Source organism: Euwallacea fornicatus, chromosome 31 (assembly GCF_040115645.1).
Source record: "Euwallacea fornicatus isolate EFF26 chromosome 31, ASM4011564v1, whole genome shotgun sequence".
In the NCBI taxonomy this organism is placed as follows: domain Eukaryota; kingdom Metazoa; phylum Arthropoda; class Insecta; order Coleoptera; family Curculionidae; genus Euwallacea; species Euwallacea fornicatus.
Genome location: NC_089571.1, coordinates 2,627,745 through 2,646,261, shown reverse-complemented (window position 1 = coordinate 2,646,261; position 18,517 = coordinate 2,627,745). Strand labels below are relative to the sequence as shown.

Below are 18,517 nucleotides of genomic sequence, written 5' to 3'. Positions count from 1 at the left end.
ATAATTTCCAACAATTCTCATTTAAAGATTTAATTTGTTGTCTGGGCTTAGGAAATGCTCTAAATTCGGGTAAATTTCGGTAAAGTAACAGAAAGTAATTTTTTGCTAGTTGCTGCCTTCCTGAATATCACTCTAAATGTTTTCAAAGTAATTTGCATATTTCGATGCGAGGCGTAACAAATTTCTAGCATATCTAGTTTTTCGTCACTTGAAAAAGGCATTTTGTGAAGAAAATTATATCAAATTTGTAAATGTATGCGACATTAAACGATATTCGGTCGGAACGTCAAAAATTTATTTATCGAAACATATGCCTGTATGTTACTTCTAAAATACTTTTGGCAAAAACAAGATTTTTGATATTTCTATTAAACGGAAAATTCGAATTTTAACTTGTAATATATCATCGTAATCGAAAAAAAGTTGAATCTAAAAATGTGAAAATCAAAGATGACGCCCATAAGAAAAAATAAAGTTAATGATGGTTCCGGAAAATCAAAACGTCGGATTCTAAATTTGACACTGTCGTGTTGTCGAGGTAAAAAAGTGACTATAAAAATGTGTTAGCCATTTTCAATTATCTCTTCAAATGAATCTAGAAAAGAATATAAATCTTTTTTCGAAAATTCGTATTTTCCCGAATATTTACGGAAGTAATCGAAATTTTATAATTCTTCAAACGGCTTCTTACAAAGCTCTAAAATGCACAACTTTGCCCTAATTTTACTGACCTCGTATCTCTTTAAATAACCGAGATCCCCATGATTGAGCTCGTAAAACAGACACCATGTATATTATAAATATTTTAATACATGAGGCAATACAATTACTCTCATTTCAATATTTTCACAAAGCTTTACAAAGAATTGAAGGAAATTCAAATAATATAAAAAAATTACACAAGAAACCGCTATGAAACTAGAAAGTATACGGAATAAACGTGGAATCGGGCTGTGACCTTATTGTGACTTACTAATACTGCTTATTACCAATTTAAACTATCGCTTTTCAATTATTATGCAATAATATCTGCAAAAAACAGTGGATGAAAACATAGATTTTCATGTTACTTGCACTTTGCAAATACTGTGCTTGACGCGTTCATAATTACATAGTTGCATTGGGCACTTAGCGACCCTCGGGTTCGGTTGACTGGAGCAGGAAAACTGTCCGCATTTGCACCCTTCTTTTCCTGCATACACCCATCAATATTACCAACATTTTTACAAGCCATCTTGACCCAAATATACGACTCGTAAAAAAAATTTCATTAATTATTGAATGAATGTATTCAAGATTTGGCAACAACTCACGCACGTGCATTTATTGGACATACAAGTAAAGTTTATTATCCTTTTTTACCAAATGAAGGTTAACAAAGAAAAAGTCACATATTGTGAAAGTGAGGTAAAAACAGATCAAGAGAAGAATAAAAAAACGGGATACTAAACAAAGAGTTTATTATTGTAACTTTATTCCAGGATTAAGATATCGAACAGATCGAAAACTCATTTATTATATCTAAAGATAAAAACTTTTTAAAATTAATTGACGTATTGGTCAATTTTTATTTTCTTTTGTGTCTTCTTTTTGGATAACGATATATTTGATGTATTAAAAAAAACTTCACAACCTTTGTCCATATTTATAGCTTGTTATCTGTTTCAATAAGATAAAGGTGAAAAAAAATCAACAACATTTCATTTTTTATTAAAACTTAAATACGCAAACACTATTAATCCATGTTTTCGCTAAAAATTTGACTAACAGTTAAGTCAAAACAGTAATTTTTCACTCAGTACTAATTTAATAAAAGTGCTAGCATATTTCAATTAAGTACCCTAAGGTTATAATAAAAACCATTTCTACAGAGTTATGTTACATCTCGTTCGAACGAGTAAATTACGATTTCGAACACAACAAACTTTACCTGAGATCTTCAGTTTTACCGTTTATTATTGGAAACTTATGAGGATTTTGTCTGTCGTCCATTGCAAGTAACAACTGTTCATTCTGCGAAATGAGAATTGTGTCAAAAAGATGAATTTAATTTTGAAATTCCAAATGTAAAATTTTAAAAGTCCTTAAAGGTAGATATTTTTGGTAATTGTACTAATATATATTTCACTCTGCTTTATATTATATTATTGTTTATATTGTCTTTATTATTTATATTTAATATTGCTCAAGTCAATCATCTCAACAATCTTTCAAAATATTACTTTGAAACCTTAATTCAATTCCAAAAAAAATTCATATAATTACCTCGTTCAACACCGGATCTTCATCTAAGTTTTCAATTTCAATTTTATTTTGATTTTCAGCTTCTTCGAAGATTGACAATGGATCGAAAAATGGCTGCAATGTCTGTCCAGAATTATAAAGAGAATGAACGCGAGATTCATCATCATAGCTGAACTGAGCTAGGTTTTCAGTTCCGCAAATTTGCCTGCAATTAATTTTTTGATTGTTATAAACGGAATATTGTCATATTAAATTATTAAGGTATAGATCGTTATACCATTATTTATTAAAACCTTAGAGTAAAATTATCTCAATGGAAACTTCAAAATAGAGACTGAATATTCCTTATCAGTTATACTTAATTTCCAAATTTTCGTAAAGGAAATAGCTGCTTGGAAACTGTTTGCACTTCTTACACTACCTGTGCCTTTTCAGTCTATCTGATGCAGTATTTTTTAGTTCAGATTTGCAATTCCAACACTGCGCGAAATATTTCCTGGTTCCATTTAACTCCCTTCTCAATAATGTGAACCCGTAGTCTCTAAATGCTTTGGTTTGAGGTCTTCCTGGTTCTGCCTTAATCTTACATTGGCTTTGCAAAATGGAAGCGATCTTAAATATAAAAATTAATATTAGTGTATTATTTTTCATAATTTGGAATGACAAATTACTTGGTCTTTAGGAAATAAAATTATAAGCTAATGAATTTAAAAAGTTATTAAATTTGATATCCCACTTACTTCATCAGAAATCGCTCCTTCGGGAAAAATTTCAATTTTATATGAAGATTCACCTACAACTTTTTTGGTACCTCCAGGTCCGTACTCTACTTTGAGACAACCTCCTTCATTCTCGCACTTTATCGTTTTTGCATCGTTATTTTGTAAACATGAATTTCTAAAATTTAATAACACTCTTATACAAGATATTTCTTAATGACTTATTAATATTTCTAAGTCTCAACTCAGTAACATTTTTACACGTCACATTATAATTATTTAAGGAGGAAGTATATCATTAATAATGATTCATTTTAACTTTATATTAGTTAATGGAAATTGGAAATATTGATCGTTCATTAATATACGTTTTAAATACAATAATGTTCCCTTTGATTATTAATCGTTTGAATTTATGAAATTAAGGATACTTAACTTATTTGTTATAACAGAAATATTAAAGCTGAGATTAAATTAAGAGACGTGGTGAGAATTCGGAAAATGTGATAAAAATAGATAGGTAGTCATTGAAAACTCTTCGTAAACTTCTTTTCCAATTTATAAATTAAAAAAAATTAACTTTCCGGATAGGAAAATAATGTTTAAAAATTATTTTGTCATATTAAAATTCCCGTATTTGGATGCTTTCTTAAAAACAATCAACTTCAGAGTAGATGCTTTTCTCTGACACACTCTTTATAACAAGAAATAACCGAAGAGATATTTTTCCCAGTGTCTCTATTTTGCATGTGTCAGGAAGAAACAAGCAATAAATGTCAATATGAAAATTTAATATTTTACCTAGTTGTAGAAAATAAAATAATGGGTTCTAATTTTCTTTACAACTATGAAATTTTTACTTAGGTTAATTGCTCGAAAAGCTGTTTAAACCCTTACCTATGTTTTTTTAGGCGATCTCCTGCAGTATTTGCTAATGGAACATTACAATTTGAACATATGGCGTAATATTTACGTTTGTCGCCTATTACTTTTTTAACTAGTGTGAATCCCAGCTCTCTCATTATCGTATTTTGTTTTCTTCCGGGTGTCGTGCAGCCGCGTTCTGTTTGCGATATGCAGAAAAACTATTAAAAAAAATTAATTTCATTAAATTTATTAATTTCGTTGAAAATCCATGTATAATGCTCATTGAAATTTCTTATTAAATAATGGATTTATACACATTATATGGGAGAAACATAATTTGTGTTTTTAATAATGAAAGTTAGAAAACTTTTCTACAGCACTTAACAATTTTCTAGAGAAAATTTAATTCATTTCCTATACGGTGTAGACAAATTAGGAATGTTTCCACAGGAAATCTCCATTTTCTAACTAAATAGAGAAAAAGTAGCTTATCTTTGCGATTTTCTTCATAAAACACCAAAATTTTGAACAGGGAAAGATTTACATTTAAATTTGCATTACATCTCTAAAAAATGCATGTTTTCAAAAATCAACTTGGAATTCTGAAACAGTAATATATGTATATCGAAATATGGTTTTCGTGTAACGTAGGGTTCCTTAAAAACAGAGGTTATATCAAGTAAACTAGTTTTTTTTCCTATTTGGTCAGGAAATAGGTTTCTCCTACTAAAACAATTCAAATTTGACTACCCTGTGCATAGTTTTCACTTGGAGCCTAAAGTTAAAATATTTCAATAAATGGTTATGATGAATTTGAAATGAATATCAACATGAGTATATCAATAACGATTTTTATTTAGTATATCCAGCAAAAATATTATAAAACCAGATTAATTACGTTGTGGCTCTTGATATAGAAGAACAAATTTTTGGTGACGTTTATTTTCCTGGTTTTACTGGATGTAATCAACATATCGACTATTTACCGAACAGCAAAATGTTGTAGTGGTTGTGACATTTTTACGAAAATGTAATAAGAAAATAATTATTTAAATCCCCAGTGCACAAAATTATAGTTAATTAGCAATCGAGTGGAGTAAAGGTACTTTTGCACGTACTCAGTACAATATTTATCTTACAAGGAATGATTATTAAATTCATTGTCTTTTGTAAGTATAATTAAATATTAGTATGCAGTATAATCTTTATATACATAGATGCGGTAAAACAATTTATCCATATGAATGTCAAATATCTATAAAAAGTTTTGACAATGAGACCTATCAATTTGACTTGCGCGTAGTAAAAAGTTACTTCCACTTCGCAAATATGTGTAGCAAAAAGTCTTTATCGTACGCTCCTAGGAAAATGATTTTTCACTTATTTTAGGGAACATGTTAAAATTAGCGTACTGGTTGTAATTATTTTACTTGTATTTTAAGGTTGATAATAAACAAATATAATACTAGTTTTCTAAAATATTAAGTATGATTAATTTTATTTAAACTCGGCAAAAAAATTGGTATATGAAAGATACTTATCAAATAACATAGTAAACAAAAAATGTACACTTACTTCGCCCGGTCCTGACCCATCTTTCAGGTATTCGATTTCAAACGCTATCTCAGTAGCAGGTGATTTTTCCGTAACCTTACTGCTAGTATTTAATGAACTGTCTTGTTTCTCTGAATTTTCATTTTGGGTATTCTCTATCCTACACCTCATTCTATAATATTATCAATGTAAATAGTATATTTTAACATGAATAAATTATTAAAAAGTGTATATATATATAAGACGAAAATTCCCAATGGAAGAGGCAAAGAAGCTACAAACAAATTTATATTGAATGAATTCTACCGATCACCTTTTAAATCATCCAGCAGCGTTTTTCCTTACCTGTGTTTCTTCAATCTATCCCCGCAGGTATTTGCTAACAACAGCTTGCAGTATAAACATTTTGCAAAATATTTGGTTTTGTGATCAATTTGTTTTTTAACTAAAGCAAAAGAATAACGTTCAAATGCTTTACTTAGCGGTCTTCCTCGGACTTTTGGACTGCTTTTGTCACATTTTTTCTGTAAATACATGAAATCTTTCCAATCTGAAGAACGTTTATGAACGATTAAAAAAACTAAAGAGTTCTTACATTGATATAGCAATAAGAACTAAGTCAGCAAATGTAGGACAAAACTTCCTTCTTTTACTTGAAAAATATTGAAGAATTAATGCTTTATCAGTGATTTTAGCCTTCACTAATATTAAAAATATGCTTAGTGATGCTTCACAAACCACTGCATTATGCGTTTGTTTTATTTATAAAGACAAAAAGCTGATAAAAGTGTATCATAAAATTAATACTTTCTTCTTATACTTACATTCTTATTTTTTATTATTAAGACTGAAAACAATAAATCAAATCGTTGGATGGTACTCACCTTTGCCAATTCTGAACTAGGATTTAAACTTTCAATTTTAACAGGTGGTGTATCAACTAAGATTTCATTCTTTGATTTTCGTGAAACATTAATTTGGCAGGTCCTCCTAAAATATAATATAGCCCTGGTCAGAGAGAAACACTAGCTATTTGAGTATTTTTGATTATCAAAAAAAGCCAGTATTTTGTTGTGAATTTCTGAAACATATATTCAATTCAAGAACATAAAGCTTTCAAAATTTACAGTTGATGTTTTTTCCTAATTCTTAGTTCGCATCAATGGTTACATAGTGTCTTTCACAAATTTTAGACCGTTTGTATAAAACATGATATAAACACAATTTCAGAATAAAAGTAATTCAGAATGCTCTTTTACAGAAAATAAATAATAAAATAATGAAGCAGTTCATAATTGGAATATTTCATGTGTAGAATGCGCCACTAAGTAATAATAAACGTCCGTAATTTTGGATTAAAACAACGAAATATTTAAAACCAATATAATTATTCCATGAGTCATACCTGTGTTGTCTCAACCGATTCGTCGAAATCCCTGGTAACACCACTCTGCAATTTGAACATAACGCATAATATGTCACTTTACTTCCTGCTATTTTTTGAACCAAAGAAAACCCCAAGTTTTTTAATGCTTTACGTGGAGGGTAGTAGGACGTAACAATTCTATATTCACTCTAAAAACCAATATTAAATAAATTTATATGGTTTGTTCCTGATGCTTCAAATGGTCAATGAAGTTCATTTTAATTTATGTAATTTCAAACTGCATAATAAAAATTTACAAATTATATTTGAAGTTAAGTACCTCAAAAAATAACAAACATATTAGCATTGAGAAAACACATAGATATGTACATTCCGGACTATCGTTCGAGGGTATTCGAAATTCCATATATTGGACAAGAAAATTGCTACAGGGGTGACAACATCACAATGTTTTCTCAGTTAAATTCCTCAAATATATTTGTAAGATAGCTTAAGATGATGCACCTGTCTGAATATACTTCCTGTATTCAAATATCTTTCTTCAATTTGGAGACATTATTAACTTTAAATGCATGTTACAAATTTCTATTAAGCATTTTGAAATTTTAGTAGATGATATTTAATATTTTAATGCCAAATTAAAACATAAATTATAAAGTAAAAAATGAATAAATAAAATATAAAGGTTGACTTACCTCATCTGATGATGATCCTCTTTCTGAGGGATCTTCATCAGATTTAACAGTCGAATCAGATGTTTTAACAGTTTTTGCCAATACCGTCATCATATGTTTTACATTGCGCTTGTTTGTTACTTCACAAGAATTCCTAAAAGTTATTTCACCATCTGAGCAGTATATGGGTTTAAATTAACTGAACGAAAAAAACTTGATAAGCAAAATACTAGTTCCCTCAAAATTGCTTTGTTAGACATCAATCTTTAAAAAATTATTGTAAATTTTCTACTTTTTTTTAAATTTGAAGGTTGATAGCCCAGTATTTTATCATAATTAATTGTAGTCTTACCTATGTTGTTGCAAGCGTTGAGCGCTAGTATTTGCCAAAAATTTCAAGCATTCTGAACATTGTGCAAAATATTTCCTTTTATTATCAATTATTTTTCTAATCAATGAAAACCCCAAGTCCTTGAAAGCTGGATTTACAGGTCTTCCCTGCTGCAACTAAAAAAATTCACAACCAAATAAAATTTTCCTTGGGTACATATTTAATTTAAAAATTTATTAAAACATACTTATTGACAAAAAAAATTTACTATTAATAGCACAAAATAGATTTTACCTTTAATGCCTAGGCTGCCAAATAATAGTCTTACTTCTTAGACATTACAGATAAATATTTATATATTTTTCTGAGAGGGATAAATCAATTTTTTATATAACAGTTTAAATTTTGGTGATCTTAAAGTTTTGAAGGGTATTCTTGGTATTGTTAAAAAGTTTATGTTATATTAAATACATTTAAGCATAAAAGTTCTTATATGGGTCAATTTCCTGAGAAAAAATTGATTTGAAAAATTGATAAAGAAGAATGCCAAAATATATTCCTCATATCAGTTGTACCTATTTTTGTTGTGCAGAGATCATGTCAATCAATATCAATTTTAATTATCTTATTATTTTTTTACTTTCTATTAACTAAAATTTTTAAAATTATTTATGTACTGTAAAACTGAATTTGTACTGCATTATTTTCATTTATTTTTTTCTAGTTATAGCTCTTTTTTCCAAAAACTAATTGGTCAATTTTAAACAGCATTAAATGTAGTTTTGAAACATCTTTAAATTTGAGGTGTCACATGATACATGGTTCAATTATAAAATTCAGTCCTTTTGACATATTGATGATGTAAACACCATTTAGAGAAATAAACAAATGTTAAGATAGATTTTTTCTGTTTAATGTTGTTTTCAAATTATAAAAAGATAATGATTTGTCAAAAAATTACCAGGAGGGACAATTTACAGAAGCACTGTACATCTACTGTTTAGATTTACTGGTGATTGAAATGTCTTACCTTGGGAATGTTTTTAATGAAAGTGTAATTATCTTCCAAACAATCTTCCTGAAGATTATCAAATTCAATCATAGTCTCAGATGGTATTTCTTCTACCAGTGACTCATCACCTACTGATTGATTGATGTAAGATTCTGGGTAAGCCCAATCCATCACATTAGGTTTAAAATTGGTTACTAGAGATTCTTCAGAACATTTGTTTACATAAAAATCACCACTGTCTTGTTCTTGTTTTATTTCTTGTTTAATCCGTTTTGCCCCTGTTTCAAGGTGTGTAGTTGCCTGTTTTATGCATATTGATACAGTTGTTGACTCCTGTAAAGTGTCATTAGTTTCCTCAATTTCACTTTGACTTTCTGTGCCATGTGGCATCTTATTTGATTTTTCTTTCATGTGGTAAGTTTCCATGCTTGGTCTGAACTTAATATTTACCTACTTTGAACGAAACAGTAAAATCAAAATAAAATTAGGGCAATCAAGCAAATTCCAAGTATGCATACCAAATGGTGCTGGGATCTGATTGGATATTGAAATTCGGGTACAAACGTACAAATCACGGGGCTCTAGAAGGACAAAGTGTGGTGTAACTCTAGTCAACCAATTTCAATTTGTTATAATGCCAGACTAGTAGTTATCAGAGTGTTTCAAGATTTTAAGTTTAATTTCTAATTTTAATTACTCCGAAAATGAGAAATTTAAATTGAATATAAACTTTTGTTTGGTTGGATTGTTTGCTTTTGACTTATGTTTGACAGTTTGACGTAATCTTGGTTTTGAATAAGGTTATGTTTACCGGTATTGATGTGACGTCATCAGTAAGTTAGATTTTATTTAAAGATAAATAGCAAATAACAAAATTTCCCATTTATAATAATAAATGTTCTTTTTAATTGAAATTCTCTAAACGCACTACTTGATACAGAAGAAAATTCAACAGAAATATTTTGTTTTTCCGCAAGAAACTTTTCAAAACATTATATTTACCATATAGGTAATCTTATTAATTTATTTTCAATTTAAGCAATTTTTCTTTTTTGGTTGATCTTTAAGTCTATTTATCTTTCTTGTTTTATTTTGTCAATATGGAAAACGATACGAAAAGGAAAAGTAAAAGTGAAATGCAAAAATTCAAACAAATTCATAGATTTATCCAATACCATGCTGACGCCTTCTGCCATCTCTGTGTCATTTTGATTATTAAGCACCACATTTAAATCTTTGGAGAAATGCCTTCCCTTGTTAGTTTCTAACCTAATAAAATATGTCTTGTTTTTAATTAAAAATTTCAAATTTTGAATTTATTTTGTTTTTTCTTCTGTATTTATTGAAATTAGTTATTTTCAAGTACTACTTATCTATAACTATCTAGTATTTTTAAATATTTACATGGACCTTTTCGTTATTAATAGGTAAACTTAGTATTAATTTAATTTAGTTAAAATTCTAGATTGTTTCTCCTAGACACGTTGGGGACGAAGATTCCTCAATAAATGTACCTCAAATCGAGCTTGAGAAACAAAAACTAGATCAAACGCTGAAAAGAATTGAAAAAAATCGGCAAATTCGAAAGAAACAGAAAGATAGAGATCAAAAAATAAAAGATGCCATTGAAAAAACTAAAAAAGTGAGAAAGTTAAAACGAGAATTGAAGCAGAAGAAAGAAAGCGTTATTCCTGTGTCGACTAGTGATACTGAAGAATTCTTAGATGAAAAAGTAGCTTCTGATTCTGGCGAATTAACCAATGAGGAATTACAACATGAAGGTTCAAATATTGGAGAACCTGTCAGTCAATATAAGAACCCAAAAAGGAAAAAAATGGAAAAAGGAGATATTAAGGGGTTTACTATATTGGGAGTTGATAGCTTTACCAAGAAAAGTAAGGTAAGTTTATACCACCCTAAAGGACTCAGATTAAATGGATTAAGCTAAGTTGCGAACTAAACTTAGATAAATAGCTCAGTAACTAACATGGTAATGCTGAGATGGCTCTCAACTAACAAGGCTAAAGTTCGCTGAACATAAGAATGGTAGTAAAGTTAAGTTTGTCATTAAAAAATTGAAGGACCTGCCAAGTAGTTTTAAGTTTGTAAGAAACTATTTATGTTCATAAGTAAACATTGGTATACATATGTAAGTAAATATAATTGGCTTTGTTTTCTCTATTTGTATTTTTTTAGATTGTTTTGTATTACATATTTTAGGTAAAACGGGTGTTACCAAGATGGCTAACTAATCCAACTGTGATTTCTGTAAACTTGGAAAAACTGGAATCAAAAGTATCAGATATGACAATATTAGATCAGGAATTAAGGGATTTATTGCAATCAAATGGAGTATCAAATTTCTTTCCAGTGCAGAGAGAGGTCATTCCTTGGCTGATCCAAAGCAGCCAGTAAGTTGAATATCAATGGTTATATATATATATATATATATATATATATATATATATATATATATATATATATAATAATTTTTAAACAACTAACATCCAATTATTCATCTTTAACAAATGAGTATATATTATTTTAAGATGTTTTTGTAGTTTTAATTAGTTGTTAGAATTGCCTCATTTTGCAAGAAGTTTTTACTGATTTTTTCATTGTAAGGGTAATTTTTTTTCTAAAATAAGGTTACTCAAAAATGCAATTAAAATTTTAGACACTCTGATGTAATATTTCCCAGAGATATTTGCGTCTCAGCACCAACAGGTAGTGGCAAAACTCTAGCTTTTGTTCTACCAGTCATACAGTCACTTAAAAAGTATAATGTGAAAAAAATCAGGGCCCTAGTCATTTTACCCACCCAGGACTTAGCTAGACAAGTTTTCACAGCTTTTAAAACTTATTCTGAAGGAACAAAAATTGATATTTGCCTTCTAACTGGACAGACTAGTTTTGAAGTTGAGCAATCACAACTTGTGTATAAGAGTAAGTTTAGGATTTCCTCATAAGGGTAATTTATTAGTTTTGTGTCACATTGCAGATGCAGCCTTTGGATATTTAACAAAAGTTGATATATTGGTTTGTACTGCTGGCAGATTAGTTGATCATTTAAAACAAACTGAAGGATTTGAGTTAAAAGCTTTGGAGTTCTTAATTATTGATGAGGCAGATAGGGTCCTTGACACAGTACAAAATGATTGGTTGTATCATTTGGAAAAACACATTTTTCCTGAGGGTATTAGCTCAATTTTTGTATAGGAAAAAATAATTAGAGAAAATTTAACAGGTTCTTTCAAAGTACTGAATCAGTTTAATCTGCAAAAGCGTCGCCCTCCACAAAAGCTGCTTTTCTCTGCCACTTTATCTCAGGACCCAGAAAAGCTTCAACAATTGTCATTATTTCAACCTAAACTCTTTACTTCTATAGTGGAAACCTCTGAAGAATCCTCTTCAATTCTTCGAAATGTCGATATTGCTTCAGATAAATTTATTGGAAAATACACTACTCCTAAGGAATTAACAGAGAGATATATTGAAGCCTCTTCTGACTTGAAGCCTTTAGTTTTATACAAGTTTATTAAGCAAGAAAAGCTGAAGAAAACATTGGTGTTTACACACTCAGTAGAAAGTGCACATCGACTAACTATACTGTTGAAAGCAATGTTCAAAAATAAACTTAATATTCAGGAAATATCATCTCATTTGCAGACAAAACATAGGGTGGAATTGATTAACCAGTTTTCAGAGGGTAAAATTGACATGTACGTTGCTTTTTCAGATAAAAGAAGCAATTGTAAGTTGCAATTGTGGTAATTTCAGATTGATTTCCACTGATTCCCTAGCGAGAGGTATTGATTTACCTGGTGTCCAATGCGTGATTTCTTATTCGGCTCCCAAATACCTCAAATCTTACATACATAGAGCAGGCAGAACTGCTCGTGCTGGCGAAAAGGGACTTGCAGTTACAGTTTTACATAGTTCTCAATTGTCGAAATTCAAAAGTTTGCTCAAACAGGCTAAAAAATACAATGTGGAGGAGGTACTTTCAAATATCTGAGTTTTATGCTGATATAAAAAGGTTGGGGTGGTTTGTAGATTAAAATTTCTGACGAGGATTTAGAGCCTTTAGGAGAACGGTACAAGGAATCGTTGGAAAAATTGAAAGAGGCAGTTGAAAAAGAGGAGACAGTAGATTTAAAGAAGCTTAAGTCGGCAAAAAGTTTAAAACTTAAATTGAAGAAAAGACAAAATCGTTTGAAGCAAATCAAAGATAGCAATGTAGATTCTACATAATGATCGGATTATATGGAGTTGAAGTAATAAATTGTTAAAGTGAAATGCATAATTATTGAGTATTATTTTTCCTATTTGTATAAATAAAGTATATTTTGCTTTTCGACATGCATATAAAATACTTTATATATGTAGTACATGATATATGAGTAAGCCATTCTTAACAAAGAGTATTGAATATAAATTAAATAGTAAAAACAAAACAGTACAAATTCTATGAGTTTACAAAACACTAATTATAAATACTACTTGAAAAAATCTTCGGCCTTATAGTAACATCTTTCGATCAGTGCTGCTTTAATCTTGTTCTTCAACATTTTTATGTTCACGGTTTCGTTAAACAATCTATGCATGTGTAAGGCGGTGTTATACATTTTAAGTCCCAAATATTGAGAGTCTTTTTACTGAATGCCAAGGCATGAGTATGCTAATTTGGGATCGCCTCTGTGACGTGCCTTGTATTCGTGTAAATCGGCGTGTCTGCGTCGCTTACTCCTGTTGCTGTGTGAATATGTTAGCAACGAGTATAAGTATATACAAACGAGGGAATGTTAAAATTTCCAAGGCTATGAAATGGGGAGCACAACAGTGGGGATAACCTGCACCTTCCAGTCATCAAAACGCGCATTTCTGGATCAGCACTATAAGACTCGATGCAAATGCAGTCTCGATATAGAGTACTATATTGCATTAATGACTGAAACAGACTGAAGTCTACCGATCCTAGAACCTTAATTCAAACCGTGTTTCTAATAGTGCGGATCAAGTATATACTAGAGCCAACTTTCCAAAGACATAATTCACGTGGTTAACCAGATCAGCTTTCAATCCAAAGAACTTAGTGTTGAACATATTCTCAATGGATTGTTCGTCGATCTTAATTAAAACGCTAAAATCTACTTTGTAGACTTTGAGCGAATTTACGTATTTGTCTTAGTATAATAAAGTTTATAGTTATTTAAAGAATTGAACTCATTTTGTAGGTAATTAACTAGGGTAATCATTGGCTAAATTTCACTAGAGCTGATCAACATTGAAAGCATTTACTTGCCTACTTTTTTAATGAGGAATGACTTTCTGGAAGTTCTTTTTTCTTTCGATTCGGTAATCGTATTCTCCCTTTGTTAGCCAATCAAAGATCAACTTTAAAATCGATATGCATCATTATTCTTGATAAAAATCTCAGATATTACATCGTTTATCTTTCTGTCTTTGCTGCTGTAATATATAATGTTGTTACATTGTACTTCATACTACCTAACGAGTACCACTCCTATGGGTTCAATATTATTGTCACACTCACATTCCATAGACATTTTATTTGTACCTATTTCGTCGTTTACACGTTACTTCCAGATTAAAACATCTGTAACTAACTGTTAGTGAGTAATTTGCATTTCAGAAAGATTCGTGCTTCAGAGCTGCCATTTTGGAGAAGGGCATCTCTGAATTTTTCTATGCGTTGTCTCGCGTTCGCTGCTGAATTCTCGCCAGTATCTATAGGCACATCGTAATTTCCCCGCCAAAAACTTCATGTGTGAAGCTGCAACGATGCTCATCTCAAATTTTCTGAAAATACAACAATATGGATTACCCTTTAAACTGAATTAGGTTTAGTAACCCTTATTCCTTATTAGTAACACACGTTACAAATCCCAGCATGATTCCAAAACAATATATCCAATTGGTTAACCCGCAATAAATTTTCAAAAGTCGTACAATAAAAAACTATACTCGTATCAAAAACTAACACTTTGTAGTTTAAGAAGAAGGATACTTCGATGTGGATGCCAAACGTATCGTTCGTTCAGCCCAAAAATATATACTGTCTATAACTTTAATCTCTAACAGCTATGCGATTGAAAATTCAGGTATTATAAAAAGCAAATAAACATACAACTAAAACTTAAATTAAATTGTAGGCTAGGTACTGCTGTAGGCTTTCATATTCACATGGTGTTACAAAATTTCTGGGCAAAGAGCAGTAAACTATAAAAGTTAAAGCAAGATAACATTATAATTTAGTCATTGTTACTTCTGGTATTCATAAAAATATCTTTTTTTATGAAAAATCATTACTACTACACTAAAGGTACATTAAGAAAAATTGAATTTTCTTTCGTCCTACGTCATAAATCACATCATCCTATTTAAAATAATCAACAAAATTCAAGTTAAAAAGATAATAATTAAAGTTTTTATTGTGAACATTCTGTGTTTATTTTTGATTAAATGAAAATTAGTGCTTGTTAAAGTGATCTTATATACGAATTTATCCTAAAATTTTCAAAATTTAGATTAAGCTAACTGCAGTATTAATTTTTTTTAAATTAAGAACTGCAAATGTCTAAAATTTCTTTTGAAATGTCATAGTTTCGAGTCATTGCATCTCAGGATAAGAAAAATCTGAAAATTAACAAAGAATATAGAAAAGATTCTATCACGTGAAAAAAATAGAGGTGGTCACATTTTAAAAAAATGACACTTTATGACGCTCCGTTTTTTTGGGACCCCCGTAGAGCCGTCACTAACTTTAAAATTTAGCTTCATTAGTTTCAGATACATCCTCATAATTGATTTTTTCTGAAAACATAAACAAAGTTATAGAAGACCGAGGGGCTCTTAAATGGACACACTATATATGAGCTATTGCTATCTCTGAAACGATAAATTTTATGATTTTGGTTACATTAGAAACAAGTCGTGCTTTGCAAAGATCATTTATAGCCCGTTTTCATTAATTTTGCAGATAGTTTCGTCGAAATTTACTTTTTCCGTTGGTTTGGTGTATACTTTTAACACACACACATCACAAACATTTAGGTATATTATTTTGTAATGTATTTTCTAAAAGTTAAAAACAATAAAGTGTGGCTCTAAATACGAAATAAAATAATTTGAAGTTATAACAATAATATTTCATTAAACATATTTTTACACGCCACAGTATTAACGTATTTTGTTTCCGATATATTGGGTGATTCAAGAACATGGCTCGCTTTTATAACTTTTTTGGTTTTTGTTTTTATTCCATATATTCAAGAAGTTGATGGAAACTTCATTATAATGCATGATAATGTGAGACTGTATTTTCAGAGTGATGAGAAATTTTCTTGAAGAGAATTAAATCAACATTCTATCCTGACCAGCACAATTACCCGATCTCAATTCTATCATGGGACATATTTCAAATAAGGGTTTTAAAGAATAATGGTCACTTTAAGAATCGTCATTAATTGTTTGAATGCCTACATGAAGTATGAAGAGCTATAATTCGAGATTTATTGCTATAGTTTAATTTTAAGTATGCCTAGCAGGTGTCAGGCAATAATGAATGCCAGAGGGGTACACACGAGACATTAATTTTAATTTCTTAAGTTTTTTTATAATGTTTTAAAAGAATATTGCTTCAATTATTTTTATATGAAAGAAACTTATCTTTTGTTTCACTCTGTATTTATTTCTTTGGGGCACTAATAAATCGAATTTTTTTTGTTGTAACTAATAAAGAAATAAAAATTCTTTATTAATATATTTAAAATAATCAATTTTATAATTGTGAATTATTTATTTTGTTAAATATATAAAATATCTTTAAACACTTGCGATGTGCGTATTTGTATAAACTAAAGTTTCAAATTCCATATATACTACTTCTACAGATTATGGATCAATTCTTCACTATTTTGTGAATTGTAGATATACATAGGGATATTTTAGGCCAGTTTTTCCAGAGGCTTTGCTTAAGTTGGTTGTTTAATCATCAGAGATAAGTATTAGAAATATGATGAATCTCATTTAAAGTAACAAATGAAACAATAAAATCTCGCAATCAATGGTTTAATAACAAACTTTTCCAATGGCAAAAATCTTTCCTGTACCTACACAACGTTTCTAAATTAAAACTTTATGAACAACTTTCGTTAAAGAATAATCAACTAGCACGAAATGTTTTTATGTGAATACATGAAACCAATTTTCAGCCTTACCTTACTCATTAAGTGTCAGTAAGGAAACAATCAGTGATACACTTACTTTCAATACCATTCATGTGTAGTGCAAGGCCTATGATTATCATAGTCGTAGAAGTTCAATGAGTCGCAATAAATGTCCAATAACCGAAGACAAGCAAAGATTGCAAAAGTATGTTGCTAAAATTGATTTTTCTAACCGAAGTGGAAAATATGTGCAATTCCTGCCTGCTTTATTTTTCAACCATAATTTAATCAATAGTTTGCTCAATGTTATTACTTTCTGCTTGGTCATTTTTTTGCTGTTGCTATATAGCTGTCTACCTACTTCTAAGCATAATAGGAATTACGTTTGTAAATATATTTGCCATTAGAAACCAGAATTAATAATGGCGTTTTTAAATACAGTTAGGTATTTTGTGTTACATAAATGGCGGACTGCTAATGTTTACAGTTAATAACTCCCACATTTAATATTTATAAAGGTTAGTTAAAGGTAGGAAAAACCTTATCTTTGGGACGAATGATAATTTTGTTGTTTTTCACAGTAATTATATGCATTGTTTGGTGACACAAAAACCACTTTATGTCCATAATAAGCAAGAGCCAAAAGGTTCCGTTTAGTGCTAGTTTAGTTATCTATTAATTATTTATATTTCCATATCATGTATTTCTTCCAAGATTTAAAGTAGTTTGTTGTCTGCACTATTTGCATGATCCTAACTTTAACATTTTTCCAATTGCATTCAGGTATAACAATTCACAATTTTTTCTTTAGCTAAATTCACTATCTTGTTTTTAATTATAGGATAATACAAAAAGATGAAGGATTAATTTCGTCGTATTTCAAACCAAATATTCAGAAATTAGGCTCTGAGTATTCTTAAAACATTGATTTGAAGTTGGTCCATCTGAATATATCATTCTTCAGTGAGATGTTTTAAAAGTTTTCTGCGGTGGAAAAAACTCGAAAATTTAATAAAAACGAAAATGGTCTACAATAGAAAATATTATTTATTTATCAACTTAACAATTTTACTGATTTGTTGTGTAAGAACTTGTATTCGCAGTAAATGTTTTCCGTGCGTCATTGAAATTTTTGAGTAAAATTAACGTTGTTTAGGTATTAGTCACTCAATCAATTAATTAAAACACGTTAGTAAAAGTTAGGCATCAATATTTTTTCTATTTTTAAAAGATTATATCTCCTTGAGAATCAGTTGTATCCATATGATTAGTGAACGTATTCTAAAGAAATTATTATTAAAAATATAGTCCGATGGTTTAAAGTTTTTATGGGGTGATAATATCTTAATAATTTTTAATTACAATCATGGAGCACAAGAATATTTAAATTCCTCATGGCTGTTTTGATATATTGGTAAAATTCTATCTTTATTTAGGAATAATTAAATTATGCTGAACTTAATTATAAATAGTGTTTTTTTTTTAAGTTAAATTCATATTACAATTACGTTCAGATAAAATTACATAACCTGCCACT

General features: G+C 29.5%; 2 protein-coding genes and 1 long non-coding RNA gene across 6 annotated transcripts; 1 reads left to right on the top strand and 2 right to left on the bottom strand.

Annotated features, from left to right (window-relative positions):
* Positions 1-1,694: 1,694 nt before the first annotated feature.
* Ibf2 (Insulator binding factor 2) lies at positions 1,695-9,548 on the bottom strand. Of its 3 annotated transcripts, none has more exons than XM_066298703.1 (13): positions 9,307-9,548; positions 8,807-9,241; positions 7,798-7,952; positions 7,467-7,599; positions 6,790-6,959; positions 6,269-6,374; positions 5,730-5,908; positions 5,406-5,556; positions 3,861-4,048; positions 2,985-3,141; positions 2,666-2,856; positions 2,266-2,449; positions 1,695-2,013 (listed from the first exon to the last, which is right to left on the bottom strand). In XM_066298703.1, exons 2-13 carry the CDS (start codon positions 9,212-9,214, stop codon positions 1,927-1,929), a joined length of 2,109 nt encoding a protein of 702 aa, XP_066154800.1. In that variant the 5' UTR covers positions 9,215-9,241; positions 9,307-9,548; the 3' UTR covers positions 1,695-1,926. The 3 variants fall into 3 exon arrangements, with proteins under 3 accessions (XP_066154800.1, XP_066154801.1, XP_066154799.1); XM_066298704.1 differs by having other exon boundaries at positions 8,807-9,238; XM_066298702.1 differs by having other exon boundaries at positions 8,807-9,548.
* Positions 9,549-10,042: 494 nt separating this feature from the next.
* Positions 10,043-13,094, top strand: Dbp73D (putative ATP-dependent RNA helicase Dbp73D). The gene is made up of 8 exons (XM_066298705.1): positions 10,043-10,215; positions 10,268-10,688; positions 11,009-11,199; positions 11,466-11,734; positions 11,790-11,984; positions 12,036-12,510; positions 12,569-12,788; positions 12,845-13,094. The coding sequence occupies exons 1-8, from the start codon at positions 10,193-10,195 to the stop codon at positions 13,040-13,042; spliced, it is 1,992 nt and encodes a 663-aa protein (XP_066154802.1). The 5' UTR covers positions 10,043-10,192; the 3' UTR covers positions 13,043-13,094.
* A 100-nt stretch (positions 13,095-13,194) lies between these two features.
* Positions 13,195-15,056, bottom strand: LOC136348122 (uncharacterized). Of its 2 annotated transcripts, XR_010733586.1 has the most exons (3): positions 14,664-14,874; positions 14,370-14,611; positions 13,195-14,315 (listed from the first exon to the last, which is right to left on the bottom strand). It is a non-coding gene; the product is annotated as an uncharacterized lncRNA (long non-coding RNA). The 2 variants fall into 2 exon arrangements; XR_010733585.1 differs by lacking the exon at positions 13,195-14,315 and having other exon boundaries at positions 14,342-14,611; positions 14,664-15,056.
* Between the last annotated feature and the right edge of the window lie 3,461 nt (positions 15,057-18,517).